We start from the raw sequence: 16470 nt of genomic DNA, 5'->3' as shown, positions 1-16470 counted from the left end.
TTGTCAGGAAATGTTCGGTGACATCTTTTGATTAGGCGAGGAGCGTGGACATATTCAGCAGGTTCCCAGGATCTCTCTTGGGGGCCGTAGCCTTTCCAGTCAATTAGGTAAAATAGTTTAGATTTGGAGATCTTGGAGTCCAGAATGCTTTTGACTTCAAACTCGAGTTCTCCATCAACTAGGATAGGTTTTGGAGATTTAGTTAGTCGGGTTTGAGGTTGCACGGGTTTTAATAGAGAGACGTGGAAGACCGGATGTATCTTCATGTGCGGGGGCAAGTCCAACTTGACCGCTACTGGGTTTACTATGGTAGTGATGGAATAGGGACCAAGGTATCTTGGGTTGAATGTGCGTGGCCCTTTTAGAGGTAGATATTTGGTGGATAACCAGACTTGATCCCCTACTTGATATTGAGGGGCTTCCTTCCGATGTTGATCTGCTCCTTTCTTGTATTCTTCTTTAGCCCTTTGAAGGTGAGAAACAGCTTCCTTAAAAGCTTGGGTGATTGTAGAATGCAGGTAGTCTACTGCTGGTGTTTCAAGATCTTGGAGGGGATCCAACTCCGATGTTCGAGGGTGACTGCCATACAAAAGAAAAAACGGGGTTTTCCCAGTTCCCGAATGGACAGAGTTATTGTAGGCATATTCGGCTATCCAAAGGATGTCTTTCCAAGTTTTTTCAGTTTGTTGCAGCATGCAACGTAAATACTGTTCCAGAGTTTGATTGGTCCTCTCGGTTTGTCCGTCGGTCTGAGGGTGGTGACTGGTCGATAGTCTCACATCAATTTGAGCCGACCGACAGCAACTTCGCCAAAAATGAGAAATAAATTGACTACCTCGATCCGAAATTAGAACCGAAGGAAAACCGTGCAGTCGGACGATGTTTTCGAGAAATTCTCGGGCCAGAGTTGCTGCTGTTGGCAAGCCTTTGAGCGGAATGAAATGCGCCATCTTGGAGAATAAGTCCACGATTACTAGAATCGTATTGTATCCGGAGCATGGAGGTAGATCGGTGATGAAGTCCATAGAAAGCGTATGCCAAGGGCGAGGTGGGATGTCAATAGGGCGTAAGAGGCCTGCTGGCGCATACTCCACAGGACATTATAAAGTCTCTGATATCTTTTTTCCAAGACGGCCACCAGAAGGAGCGCTTGATCTTTTCTGAGGTCTTGGCCATACCGGGATGTCCTTCCATTAAAGAATCGTGATAACAAGAGATTACTTTTTTCTGTAAATCTGTGCTGGGTAGGTATAATCGTTCTTGGAAATACAATAAGTTGTCCTTTACTGCAAAGTCCTTTCCCTGCAGATGCCAATTATGTATGTCTGCTGGAGTTACAAGTTGCCTGGCTTTATCCTTAACTTCCTCTATGGATTCTGTGGCGATTACACCCAGAATTCTTTGTTCGGGAATGATTGGTACAGGTTTAGGGTTGATCAAGTGTTCTTCCACTCCCATCCGAGAAAGGGCATCAGCTTTACCGTTCTTTGTACCAGGTCGATAGGTAATTATGAAGTCAAACTCGGCAAAGAATAATGCCCAACGGAGTTGTCTAGAGGATTGGGCTTTCGCGGTTTTCAAATATTGCAGGTTTCGGTGATCCGTAATCACAGTAACGGTGTGTCGGGCCCCCAGCAGATAATGCCGCCAAGCCTTAAAGTCAGACTTGATAGCCAGAAGTTCCTTGTCAGTAATCGTGTAATTGATTTCAGGAGGCGAGAATTTGCGGGACCAAAATGCCACGGGATGAAACTGATTGGTTACCGGGTCCTTTTGTCTTTCAGATGCCGGAATGCAGTGTGAAGACATCCGGAGCGCACGAAGAGTAGGTAAGCCTTTGTCTTTCAGATGCCGGAATGCAGCGCGAGGCGTTGGTGACAGCCGATGGACCAGGTAAGTGAAGAGCTGTCACTGAAGACCGTAATGCTAACCTGTTCTTTCTTGTCTTTATAGGTGTTGCTGAAGACTGGATTCAGGATGGTAAGCCTTTTTCCTTAGGCCCAGGTTCAGATGCAGAAGACACGATGAGCGTTCTGCTGCAGAGGATGCAGAATAACGCAAAGCAAGATTCATCCATCGGGTGTGGTTTAAATAGCCTCCTTTAGTGCTTAGGTGTTTCCTTCCACAGCCACGCCTAGGTAAGAAAAGAGTTCCTGCTTTCCAGAAGAGTTCCAGTGTTCTGAATCTAGGGAGTGACTCCTGCCCCACCCAACAGGAAAAGTAGTTCCAAACAGAAGAGGATCAGAGGCTCAACTGGCAGGCAAGTAAGCAGCATGGTCTGCTGCAGGTAAGTCCACCCAAGCATTATGAGCCCGGCGCTTCCAGCGCTGGGACTGGGCATATTTATGAGCCTGGTGCCACTGGCGCCAGGACTGGGTCCAAAAGGTCCCAATTGGGACTGGTTGGCACTCGGAACCTGGGTTATGGATCTGCTTCCAAGGGAGTTGGGAAAACCCTGACCTTTTGGAAGCAGAGATCATGACAAGCAGGCATTATAAATGGACTCCAATATAAAAAGAGTTCTCATTCCGTCATTCCGTCATAAGTGTTCACTCTGTAACCCTTAACCCAACCATCTAAGTTCTTGAAACATTCACATACCCAGGTAGCCCAAGGGGTACCATCATGCTTTTTGAGGGTTTGTAACGCTCATCTGCTATCCACAGGGACGCCACTCAGCCTGATTGGATCACTCGCGATCTAAAACCCCTCCCTTGGAATCCGTTTGACCGAGGATTGGGCCTTGTTTGCTTGTATTGTGCGCTCTCCGTCCTGCTTCTCGTTGCAGGGGTGCGTTGTTGATGTGGGCACGGCGGCGCGACTTTTTTCACTGGTGCGGGCCCTATGAGTCCGGACTTGCTGTAACTCCAGTCCGACAAGGTAGGTTTGTTGGTTTTGATGAGCTATCCTTTTCTTTTCTCTTACCCCTAATAATGTCTCCTCTTCTCCCTTTAGGTGCTGGAAGAGATTGTTGATGGTGTCGTGCTGTTTGGGGGGCTCTGCACGAAGCGGTGAGTGAAAGCGCAATGCACAGCGCTATTCGTCTTTTTCTTGTGCTGACCTATGTCTCTCTTTTCCCTTGCAGGCCGTTGCAATGTCCCAGAATGGCTTCGGGCTGTGAGAGTAATGGGGGCACGAAGTGGTGAGTGAAAGCGTAATGCGTGGCGCCTTCTTGTCTTTTCATGTGCTAACCTGTGTTTTTTCTCCTTTGTATGGCGATGGTATGGCTCCGGAACTGATGTGACCAAGAGCGGCTCGAGTCCAGGTAAGCGTGTGATTATTCTTGCTGTTTTCAGAATCGGGATATAAGAACGCCTACTAATGTCTTTTTTCCTTCTTTCTTTTCTTCCCAGGATGCGGCATCCCGCAATTGGAGTTGGCGCCGCCGAGATGCTGTTCTCTGGACCAGAGGGGCGATGGATGGAGGTAGGATTCTACTCAAGGTAAGTGTTGTGATAATGTTGTTCTTGTTCTTTCAGGTATGCGGTTCTAGGAAGGCAGGCAAGGATCTCAGGAGACCGATCTGAGCATGGTGAGTGTCACGCTGCAGGCGGAAGAGTAACGCGAAGCGTGTTTCTCTGCTCGGGCGTGGTTTATATAGCCTCCAGGTATCCCAGGTATCCCTAGGCCTAACCACACCGAACAAGCTAAACCCCATAGCACACCAAAGTCCATTACCAAGTCCAGTTCTCAAGTCTTTCCTCTGAGCATGTATGAGCCTGGAGCCACTGACTCCAAGAGGGTCTCAGATCAGATGGGGAAGCCTTTAAGGCCAATATGGAGGATCCTAGCCTAGCTCCAGTGTTTTGCCTAAGAGGGTTAGGGACAGGGATCAAAACAGGGTCCTAAACCCCTTAAGGTACTGGGAAGGGGTCTTCCCACATCTAGCAATTAAAGCTAGCTTCGAGCACTCATAATCCACCCTATCCACCTCCCCCAACTCCATCACAACATCAGATGCAACAGTGGTTAGCCTAGAGAAAAGCCAAGGAAGCAACTGATTCGCTGTAATGTCTTGAACCCCATGGTTATATTCAAACATTGCCAACCAATCCAAAATATCAAGCTTAACATCATACATACCCACAATTTCCTTAGGCATACTGGGTCTCTTAGGACTGGAAGACCTAGAAGACTCTGGGAGAGAAGCATTTTCCAAAGACAACTTTTTCATTTCTAAGGCATGGTTCATCTCCATTTCTCTGAGCTTAAGTTCTTGATGCTTTTGTTCAGTTGGAGCATTTAAACGTTTAAATTCCAATTCAAGCCTCATCTTTTATAGAGCAATGAATTCAGGGCTGAGTGTAGGACCTGGTGGGGTCCCAGTGGACAACGGATGAGGTTGTTGAGCAGGTAAAGGAGCAGTGAGCCCTACATTGGGGGGGCACATCTGTTTCATTTAACTCATCAATACTAGACACATTATCATCCTCTTCATTTCCCACATTTGCTGATGGGTGAGGTATTTCAGACCCACCCTCCAGACTTTGTTTCTCTAACAACCTTTCAATTAATTCCGACTTTTTGCCTTTAACAGAGAGATTCCTTTCTCTACACAGATTTTTCAGATAATCCACAGTGTAACTAAGAAGGGTCTCCTGGCTGTAGCTTTCCTTAACAGACACGATTAATATAGCATTTTAGTGATGTTTAGCCTTGTGGTTAGTTGATCCAAGGTAATTTAGCAGCACTCCAAGTGTAATCACTATACTTGATCCTCACTGCTGTACACCAGTGTTAGGCAGAATTATATGCAGTACCCTTTGGGAACACCACACAAAATTAGGACTACAAGTGACAGTAGAAATTCACCTTTGGTACAAGCCTGTACTACACAGTAAAGTGGTAGCGATGGCTGAGCAGCCAGACTTACCTCAAGAGTAAAGTAAGCAGTATCAATAGTTACACAAAGGACAGCAGTTACTTAGATTCAAACAAACACTGACTCAAGGTTTCTGAGTAAAAGAATATACATTTATTTACACATCAGTTATTAAACATTTCACTATTATCAAGCAGTTGACAAATCACGTTGCTAGTACACTACACCACACCCAATAGATTCTGGACAAGTTAGGCTCAAAATGAAGTGTGAGCAAAATGGCACTCCAGTAATTCAAAAGGGAGGGAAAGACAAAGTTAGGCAGAAATTGAGCAGCACCAACAAGTAAGTAAGCAGGGCAATCTAGAAAAAGGAACTAGTGAGGAAATCAAATTCAAGGGGCCTGGCCCAAAGTCAGTGGACAAAAGTCTTTGCAGAGCATCACACAGTTCAGGGTAGTTTGCGGTTAAGTCTTTGCCAAGAGTTCAGAACGAAGTTGGTCGGACGAAAAGTTACTTAAAAGAGTAAAGAAGGACAAGCCCTCGGTTTGGCGAAAGGTTTCATACACTTTCACCGCGGCTGGACGAAACGAACAACCGGGTTAGCACAGTACCTTAAAAGCAGAAGAATGCTGTAGCTGAGGCAGACGTTCCTGGCAGGTTCTGCAGGCTCACGGTTCCTGAAGCGACTGTCGGACTGACAAGAAGGAGGAAGACTGGGGGATCCTGCACTGCTCAGGGAAGAAACCAGCAGCGGAGAAAAATGACTAATAAAAACTGTGCTCCTTAAAACCCAAGCAGGGTCCGTTCCTTCTGGCTATCCGGTTCACTGTAGCTCTGTACAGCAAATTCGACCAGAGGAGGGAGGACTGGCTTGCAGTTTGGCGAACTGGTTGGTCCCACCAGCTCAAGGGAAGAAGATTCCTTGCAGATATTCCCTGTCGACTAAGTTTGGAGATTCGGACCTGCAGCAGGGCTTCACCGGGAGGTTCAGTCGTGGTAAGGGTCCTCTTCTTCCAGCTTCTCTTCGGTTCTGTCGTTCCAGTGGCGACTCGACTTCCAATCCCAAGAGACCTGCTTTTTATGCAGTTTTCCCCCATTCACACAGCCTAGCTATCAATCACACAGCAGGGTGGCTGTCCCGCCAGGACAGTCACCACATCCAATCATATCAGAGTGCGACATGGGTATCCAAGGAGACCCTGTGCACGGAGTATCAAACCCCTCCCTCACATGCTGTTCCCCTCAGACATTCAGGCGCCTAAGGAGGGCTCCTGTGCAGAAGCCCGCCAAAGGTTGGCGAACAAAGGAATTAAACCTGGTTTGGCACGTAGAGAAAAACACAAGAAAGACTTTTACAAAAAGAAATGGCGAATAAACCCAGCCGGAACCATACAAAAATCTAGATGGACCAGCGGGTTTAAGTTCGAGGCTACTAAGATAGCCTAATACACTACCAGGGCTATTTAAGATAAACGCGGTAGGAAAAGTAGGGTAGTTACCACGGCCACCAGCCAAATCTTAATGAAAAGGGAACGAAACAATGTTCCATGAGAAACAGACAAAAAGGGATAACTGTTAACCATTTACAGAACTCTCTGTAATATAGTTCGTACTGGGTCTGTGAGTTTAAAAAGACTAACAAAGTCAATGGCAACTTCTGGGAGACAGTCAGTCCTAGAAAATGGAGTCAGAGTTGGGAAGTCCGAAAAAGACAAGCCTGTGTCACTGCACTGAAGGTGCTGTGTAACAGACAGTAAAAAGATGACTATGGAGTAGGTGAAGCGCCACAGTCTAAAAACACAAAAAAGTAAAACGCACACAGCAAAACACATTTAAGAGTGGGAAAAAAGGCTCACACTCTTAACAGGTGAGAAAAAAAAAATCTACAAATCCAGCAAAGCTGCTGAGGGACTCAGGAGGTAAGGGAAATTAGCCATTCTGGAGAATTCTCCCTAACATGGACTATTGGTACCCCGGAATTTGATTAATCACATACACCCCATTTCTGAAGGACTTAGGCACTACTTCCACTTTCAAGCATTCCTATTGAAATCGTCAAATCTATCATCCCTAGGCTCAATCCCACAACTTGTGCAGGGGACCCATGTCCGACCAAGGCCATTACAGATTGACCAGACTCACTTGGACCAAACATTACTAAATTTGTTATTGCTTCATTCTGAGATGGGGTTTGTGCCCGATAATCTAAAACGTGTATGGGTCACACCTCTATTAAAGAAGCCGAATATAGACACCAATGACGGCTAACTATCGCTCAATCTCCAATTCCCAGTTCTTAAAAGTGCTGGAAAAGGTATCAACTATTCAATTGCAGGTTTTTAAAAAAACAAATCTTTTGCTGGCATATCGTCCATCTGGCTACTGCCCTCAAAGAGGAACAGAAAGTACACTCCTTGATGTAAAGGACTAGCTGCTGGGCATCATGGACCAAGGCTATCATGTCCTCCTGATGCTTTCGGATTTCTCCGAAGCATTCGACGCCTTGTTCCAATAAAATACAAAATCCCCTTCAAGAAATATTTAAAAATATGCATCAAATTTTGACCCGGGATATGACCAACTTTATCGATATAAAAAATGGCATGGTAATGATTCCCAAAAAGTTAAAGCTGCATTGCCTAGCACAATGTAAAATGCAGACAGTGTTTATTTTGACAATATTAATCATAAAACGATATTGAGCATATATTTCACATATACAATAATAAAATCAGTGAAACAACATATATGATACAGGTTATATTTAACATAAGACATATATACCTTTATATATCAAGCTGAGTGTGTGAGTCAGGCTATACAATATATGATACAGGTTATATTTAACCTAAGACATACATCGATACAAACCTTAAATATCAAGGTGTAGGTGTGTGCGTGTGTCTCTATATATATATATATACAAATCCACACCGTTGAAGCCACTGCATGGATTACTCATTTGTCTGGGCATGTAGTCTATGTTTGGATGCAAAAAATGTACTCCGTAGACACCCTCATTTACTGATGCTCACCCCGATTCACTACAGTAGGTGGCAACATTTGGAAAAGTGTCTGAAGCAAAATGTTCAATATGTTGCTTAATCCTTTAAACTGTATTACTACTGTATACAGCCGAAAGTGTTTATTAAAGTATTTTTAAAAGGGAATAAAAAAAATGTTTTTAACATTTGTTTTATCACGCCACTCCAAATAAGGGAAATGGCAATGTTACAGTTTACTTAATTTCATTCTCGAGAAGAGAGCACAATCAATCTTTTACGGATATTTTCTCAAATGTGCTGAAGTCATTAAGTAACAAACATTTTGCACAAAAAAACGAACATCACTTGGAAAAGCTCCATCTGATGAAAAGCGAAAATCAATATCAAGAACTTCTGAAACACAACAACAAACAGCTGCACGGGTTGCCGACCAGAGGACAAGAGCAACTTTCTCCATGGCACATGCAACACCAGAGAAAACTGATGCAAGACTTGCTGACATGAGGACAAGAGCAGCATCCTCCAGCGCACATGAGACACCAGAGCAAACTGAAGCAAGACTTGCAGACAAGAGCAACATCCTACACAACACATAAGACACCACTCCATCAGGGCATGGGCAACTCCGGGTACCCCAGCTAGTAAAAAATAAATCAAAAAGCAGGTGTAAACACATTCCTAAATTCAAGACACATTAATTAAATGCACTGATGAGAGCACAAATGTTCGTTGAGATATCATAGATTAATACTAAATCGCCCGGGCGGGACCCTAATTTATTTACATGAGTGTACACTGCACAGTGTAAACAGGCCTGAGAGGGAAAATGCACACCAATGTGTAAAAAGGCCACATACACAGGCCAACTAGACGTCCCAAAGGTGCTAAAGATGCAAATGATGACACACACAGCCACCAAGCCTCAGTGGTCTGGAGCTCAACAATCACTGACGACTAACACGTTTTGTCTGAAGAGTCTTCCTCAGGGCCAAAAGTCCTGTATTCCTACGTAAAGACCAAGTGGGGGATGAATGCTGGACTGTGTGATTTAAATGTAATGTTCCCCAAGATATTGCCAATTGAAAACAAATAATAACATATGAGCTCTCACAACGAACCAAACGACTATGTTTAACACCAACATGCTCCAGGTAGACCAATACAGGTGTAGACTGGCCTCTAGGGAGATTTCACGGTGGACCTCTGGACCCTGGGCCTCTTTTGTGCAGAATCCTATTTTATTTCCATGTTCTCTCATAGGAAAAGGATTGGATTTGGTGAAAATGTGGAATATGGGGCAATTATTTCAAGGGCCTCTTTTGGTTCTGTGAGGAACTCATGATGGCAACATGTAAGTGTTAGGGGGAATTCTCAAGAATGTGCTGATTTCCCTTACCTTTTGAGACCTCCAACAACCCTTGCTGGATTTCTAGGATTTGATTTTTTACCTGGGAAGAGTGTGAGCCTTTTTTCCTCACGCTTCCATGTATTTTCAGATGTGTTTTACTTTTGTGTTCTTTGGTTATGGAGTTTTAAAACAACTCCATGGCTTTCATCTTTTTCTGTGTGTCACACAGCAACTTCAGTGCAGTGGCACAGGGATGTCTTTTAGGACTTGCCAAGGTTTAAATACCTTCTGTGGGACTGACTACTGTCTCCCAGAGCATGTAAAGCTAAATTAACTTTACTAGTCTCTTTAAATTTACAGACCCAGCAAACACTATCTTCCTATAGAGTGCTGGAGGGGTTGCCTAGCTTCCCCTGAGTCAAAACACACTTAACAGTCAAATGTTACCCTTTCCTACTTGAAATGACTGGTGGCAGTGGTTTAGATCAAACTACCATGATTTTTCCCGACCGCGAACAATGGAAGCTAATAATCAGGTCAGCCATGTTTTTCAATATGGCGCCCAAGACCTATCTGTAAAAACAGACTCTGGTCAACTTTTTTCGCCATTTCTATTTGGAAATATCCTTCTTGTGTTAGTCTCTACGCGCCATACCAGGCTTGGTCCCTTTGTTCGTTGGCTTTTGGCAGGCTTCAGTGCTGAAGCCCTCGTCTGGCGCCGGAGTGTCTGGAGTGGACAGGATGTGAGGGAGGTGACCGAAACTCCCTGTGCTAAGTCTCCTAGGAGACCTGAATGCCCTCTGGCGTGATTGGCAGGCTGGTTGTCTGGCAAGGACAGACAGGCTGCTGTGTGAATGACAGCCAGGCTGGAATGAATGGGGGAAAACTGTTTAAAAGCAGGTCTCTGGGACTTGGAAAGCAGAGTCGACCACTGGAACGAAAGAACCGAAGACAAGCTGAAGGAAGATGACTGCTGCAACTCCTGGAGAACCGGAGAAGCCCTGCTGCAGGTCAAAATAGCCTGAAACTCCATCGACAGAGAAGCTCTTCAAGGTTAACTTCTTCCCTTGAGTTCGGTGGGAACAACCAACTCGTAAGCCGTCTGGACAAGGTCCCCTCCTGGTTGAATTTACTGCAGAGTGCTGTGGAAAACCAGATAGCCAGTGGGAAGGATACCAGTTTGTGGTCTTTATTGCACTCACACCTTAAACCAACATTCTGCCAACCTTGTGGCCTCTTCCCTGGGCAGTGCAGAAACCTCGCGACATCCTTCTTCTTGTCCCCACGACTGAAGCGGAGGAACAGCGAGATCTGCTCGAACTGCCAGAACAACTGCCTCAGCTACAGCTCTTCTTCACTTTAAAAGGTACTGTGCAAACGCGGTCCGGAAATCTTTCGGCCACAGTGAAAGTTTGTGAAACTTTCCCGACTTCGAAGGCTTGTCCTTCCCTAAACCAACATCTAACTTTTTGTCTGACCCAATTCTTCTAAGATCCGTGGCAAAGACTTAACCGTTTACTACCAGAACTGTGCTGTCCTATACAAAGACTCTGAACCATTGACTTTGGCCCAGGCCTATGAACTGAATTGCTGGTTGTAGTTAACTGAAACCCTTTGCCCTGCCTATAAAAGTATGTGTGCTTCATTTCTTATAACCTTGTCTTTTTACCCCTTTTTAAAGTAACTGAAGTGCCCTACTTCAGGGGAGCAGAACTTGTTCAGTAACTTATTGGTTGTGTATTTGTAGTATATTAGTATATGCTAGTGTAATGTGTTCTAAATGACTGTGTAAATAAATGCATATTCTTTTAGCAAGAAACCTTGAGACAGTGTTTGTTTGAGTCACTGTATTTGTTGGTCCTTTGTGTGACTTCACTTTACTCTTGAGATAAGTCTGACTGCTCAGCCGTGTAGTACAGGCATGTAGTGTTCCCCAAGGGTACTGCATGTGATGCTGCCTAACAGTAATACAGACATGTGATTACAGTTCAAGGGTGTTTATTGAACAATGAATGCTGTATGAAGGTTGGGAAAATGCCCAATCTAAACCTACATCTAAGAAGGGAGCAAGCATCGACCATCAAATGAAAAATACGGCAGTCCTAGTGGCGCTGTGTCAAAATAAAAAGGGCCTATACTAAGAAACCTATTGGTAAACCACACACAACTAATACAAAAAGGGGCGTGGAATAGTTCTCAAGAAAAGAAAGAAGTGTTCTCAACTAATATGTCAGAATGCGGTAGCCTGGATCGCCCTTCCCCACGTTTTGGACACAGGGTAAGATGGGAGCTTGGAGCACAGTACAGTCTCGGGCTTCTCCAGCACGAGACAACAGTTCTAATGGCAGCTCTCAGGACATACTCTCAAGCTTTCAGCTGTCCGTGCTGTCGATGGCCAAGTCTTGTTTCACTTGAAAGTCTCTTGCCTTCGAGGACCTGATGTGTTCAAATAACAAAACAAATGTTCCTTTAACAAATAAAAAGTTTGTTTCCAATGTTCGCTGGGTGATCATTTCACCCCTGGTCCCCCTCTTCTGGGCGCGGACCCTTCTGGTATCGTATTTCACAAATCTGTTACGCTCACCTGGTCTCCACAGGGGCGCCGAACGGGACTGCCAGGTCTGCTGTTAGATGGCTCACGTGTCTTCTCTGAATCTGTGCCCCCACGATGGTGCGCCTAAAGGGTTAAATGAAGCGTTACCCAACTGTGAGGCGGAAGACCCACACCCGCCTCCCGTGGTCTTCTGAAAGCCCCTCTGCTATGTCTCACCTTTGCTTTAAGGATGGCAGGCTCTCCGTCCTGCAGCTTTATGCAGGGACGCATAGAGTTCTAGGATACAGTTACTTCACTGATCCCGTCGAGTCTAAGACAACGTTGACTCAATGAGTAAGTCTTTACCATTAAAATGGTTAGCTCAAGAGTTCAAATTGTTCGGGTTTTCCCTTTGTTGTCTTTCCTTTGTAGGTTTCTTACTGATGCGAAAGTTTGTAGAACGTAAAGTTGTTTTTCCAAGAAAAGGTAAGTTCGCACTAGCGTTCTGTGATAAGTCTGTATATGCGCTATGACTCTTCTGTGTGACTGACCTGCTGCTCTCTTATTTTGCAGGTGCTGTATGACCGCGTGATGAAGATCAGCGAATCGATATCGTCCGAAAGGTGCGGTGACTCCGGCGTGATGGGCGAACGATGGAGCGGTCGCAGGATGGAGGTTCATTGGTTCACCGGGAAGAGCACCTCTCAGGTAGGTACGAACGAGGCGCTGGGTAGGGATGTGGATCCTTGGTCAGCACGGCTAACCTGATGCCTTTTCTTCCTTTGCAGGTTGCTCGAGAAGGAACTGGACTGGAGTTGTAGCTGAAGGTAACAGACACGGTGAGCGTTACGCTGCAGGAGTGCAGAATAACGCAAAGCGTGTTCTGTACTAAAGGCGTGGTTTATATAGCTTCAGAAAAGTAGTCCCCAGGTAAAGTAGTCCCAGCAACCACACCCAGTAAATAGTTCCCTAGGCAAGTAGTCCCTTCAGCCTGCCTCAGATTGGCCCACACGTGCTTTACCTTGTTTGAAACTTTCCATGTTGGTAATGGCAGCATGAGCCTGCCGCCAACGGCGCCAGGACCAAGTCCAGGAGGCCCCTGAGAGAGTCTTTGGGGCCTTGAAGGCCCTCATGGAAGTCGAAGTCCTGGGCAGGTTGGTCTGCACCTGATGTGTGGGGAAATGGACCGTGACAGCACTCCCCCTCAAGGCTCCTCTCCTCTTGGACATGTTGATCTCAGGATCGAAGGTATGTGTGGACTGTTTAGCAGACCTTAAATTAGTCTTGCCCCTCCTCCTACCAGATCTAAAAGCACCATAAACCAACGTTAAATTTCGTCCTGAACTCACAATGTTAAATTGGAATTAGAGTTTTGCATTTCAAGCCTCAGAATGTTATATTCCATCCAAACCCCTGCTCATACGACTCTAGATGCAACGCAAGACTGCATTATCGCTGACCACTCTGCAGCAAATTTTTACTAAGCTAATCCTTTCTGTCAGTATATTATTACAACACACATACTCCAGAGTTGCTCTCCTTGTTCCAGCAGACCAGGTGGGCTCTGCCAGAATATCCCCTTTAGTTCTCCCATTTAGGATCACCACCTCCCACAAAAAGGCGCAGCCACTTTATACCCCTGGCACTGAAATCTTTCAATACCATGTTGCTGTCCGGAATTACAGTACAGAATTTAAGTGGTCACCACATCTTGCATTGAGATCACCCCACAGGAGTATGCCATTCTCGTCTGGAACCTTAACCAAGTTTGTAATCAACATGTCCACAACCGAATATATCATCAATCCCTGTTCCTCCAGGAGAGTTCTAACTACATATTCTGTGCGTTTTCCTCAGGGGTGGGTTTTATGAGGTGTTTTTCAATTTTGATATTTTTGCAGATGGTTGAATTAAAAAATATATATTTTTATAGTGCCTTGATTGGACGTTCCCTTTATTTTGGGGTATTGATGTTTGGGTTGCTACTGAATCACATGTAGACCCCTCTAAAGTATATAACCTTCCCTCAGCCCACGTTATCACAAAAGGCGAAGGAGATATATCACTTAGCAGTGCCTGTGTTACCTTTATAACTGGGATCTCTTGGTTTGCAGCAGTTTGAGGGTGGAGTATGCGCTTTAGCCGCTATTCAACCTCTTGCTCCTATAGGGCAAAAGTCATTTTATCACATGTCTCAACTGTGATGTGAAGGCTTCCAGCACCCGATCAAAAATGGGTTGCTAGTGACTCTCCAGGTCTTAACTGCCTCTATCTGAAGGGACAACATTTATGAGACTATCCATGAGGAAAAAATGGCTCATTTAGCATCTCTGTGCATGGCAATAAAAGGTTATGAACTAACACTTCAACTGCACCAGCATTGGAGGCTCTTGTTCATCCTGCATATTCCAAATGAAGGCTTGATCTCCAGTTTCTGCCTGACTGAGAATTGAGGATGTCTTTGAGAGCTTCTGCGACAGTGCAGGGGATCACATGCTCTGGGATTGTACAGCAGTGACCCTCCCAGAAGGCCGGATATGTTTTGGTCCTGTATCTCCTGGCTCCTGCTCTAGGACTGCAGCATGCCATCAGGCGACAATACCTTATGAGTATTACTCGCACTGATTTGACTGCTGGATTGTGCCCTGGATAGATAAAGAGGACTTCTAGATAAGTAACTGAGGGTTAAGCAGATTTTCTATCTTGAATGGCCAGGTTGGAAGGTCACAGCAAAAAAGAAGGCAAGGGGAAAAAGAAATGTATGATTTTGTCACTTCCCTGTGGGATTCACAGAACTCTGATGCTAGATCTTGGACCCGATGCCACATCCTTTGTGAATAAAGCAGAGTTTCAGGGTGGGACCCTCAAAGTCAGTTTCAGATGGGAAAACAGGCGTTCCAGGATGCGAGTCAGTCTACGGAGGGTAGACAGAGGGACTTTGCTACTATTAGGAAAAAGATTGAGAAATTGGGGGCTATGGCTGATATTCTCTTTTGGGCAAAACTTAAGGTTACTATTAAGGATAAGATGTACATCTTCTTTTGGGACTGTGCTAAAGTGAAGAACCTATAGATCTTTAGGGTAAACAGGTGAGCTGGCATGCCAGCAAGAAGAACGATGAGATGATGGTAATTTCCTTAAGGGGGTGGGCTTAGAAGTAGTTGGACCAAGTTTCGTTGAAGGTGGGAACGGAACCAGAGCTACGAGGTGGAATGGTTCCTATGAAGAGAATAAGGGTGTGATTGGAGGGAGTCCAAAACCATGATATTATGTCAAGCTATATATTCCTTCTTTGTCTTAGCTTGCTTTAGTTTTCCAACCTCCTCCATATTTTCTAAAATGGAGAACATTTTTGCCTACAAAATTCTCAACTTAATCCAGCAATTGTTCCTTATGGTCAGTGGGATATTTGGAGGTTTGAATTTAGATGCTGTACAATCCATGAAACTTAATTAAACAGATTTTCACAAAAGAGGCAAACGTGCACAACACACAAATGGCAATATCAAACAGAAAGAAATTAGATACCTCAGATTAGAAAACAAATCCTCCCTTAAGAATCTTTTCAAAGGGCTAACATTTCCCCACTAAAAGTTAGTTAGTTCAATGCATGTTTTCTGTAGAATGTGAACCAGGCATTTTGAAAAGTATGAGAGGGATAAACAGTTAACTGAGTCCAAACATAATTATACACAGCCCTAGGCATGCAGCCATAACATATCTGCGTGTAATAAAGATTGTTAAATAAAACAATCCATTATAAAACCTTTACAATAGTTCACCAAAGCATACCAGAATGACACAACTTTGAGCTCGTTGTGCATTGCGCATCTTGGACCCTGTATATGCATTGACTGGGAGATAAGAGTGAGCAAACAATTAAGATGCATTTTTTTTATTGATTTTGAAAATAATTCTAATAGTCCTCGTCAGAAATAGAAGTGGAAAGAAAGAAGAGTGTATGTGCTGTGGGCAACACTTCAGAGAAACAGTACATCAGATCCAAAACCATGCACGATTGGTATTGATAAAGAGGTATATATTTTTCTTTTATATTAGTGCATTTGAAAAACATTGTCAACCTTTTACACTACAAATTATTCATAATACAAAACACACTAAGAGGTACTTATTTTGCAAACATATATGACGTCTCAGTAGTGTACAAACATTGCATTGGTTACGAAGAACAACCTTTGCCAGAATCTAGAACACTACAAGCATAATGAACATACATTAAACATCATCTGATAGGATTTTAATAGAATGAATTTAGTTAGATATGTAAAAACATCATGCATGCTTATCTTTGGCAGGTATTTTCAAAGGAAAATATAGAAGTACAATAAAAAGGTCTCTAAGCATCATAACTGTTTCAATTGCACATTAATACTTTGTTAAGAAAAATGTAGTCAATCAAGCAAAAATATTCTCAAAAACTGATTCATGTCCATATAACGGACGAGAAAAGCTTACAGAAGAAAAATTCTGTCTTACCAGGTCATTCATATTCGCCTGGCTAGCAGGGTTGATCTCTTCTAAAAATTCCAGGACGTAAAACGTGTATCTATCCATGAGGTGTACACCAATTCCAAGGTCAGGCTGATGCTAAATATAAAGGGTTTAGCAATTACATTAAAGAAAATGTTGAATGCATAAACCAAAACCAACCATACAAAAGAAATTAAATGAACCCCCATAAAAATTGGTGCTCACAATATTTGCAAGTGCGTACAGTAAATTCAAAGACTTTCCAAACT

General features: G+C 44.1%; 1 protein-coding gene across 1 annotated transcript in view; it reads right to left on the bottom strand.

The window, feature by feature from the left end:
• Positions 1–16470, bottom strand: part of PIGK (phosphatidylinositol glycan anchor biosynthesis class K) — a 577610-nt gene that overhangs the window by 319525 nt on the left and 241615 nt on the right. Inside the window, exon 8 of the mRNA XM_069641674.1 lies at positions 16208–16318. Coding sequence (XP_069497775.1) covers positions 16208–16318 — 111 coding nt within the window. The remainder of the gene's footprint in view (positions 1–16207; positions 16319–16470) is intronic.

The sequence above is a fragment of the Ambystoma mexicanum genome, chromosome 1q (assembly GCF_040938575.1).
Source record: "Ambystoma mexicanum isolate Mex_15411 chromosome 1q, UKY_AmexF1_1, whole genome shotgun sequence".
NCBI classification, from domain to species: Eukaryota; Metazoa; Chordata; class Amphibia; order Caudata; family Ambystomatidae; genus Ambystoma; species Ambystoma mexicanum.
This window is presented reverse-complemented; position numbering and strand designations above follow the sequence as displayed.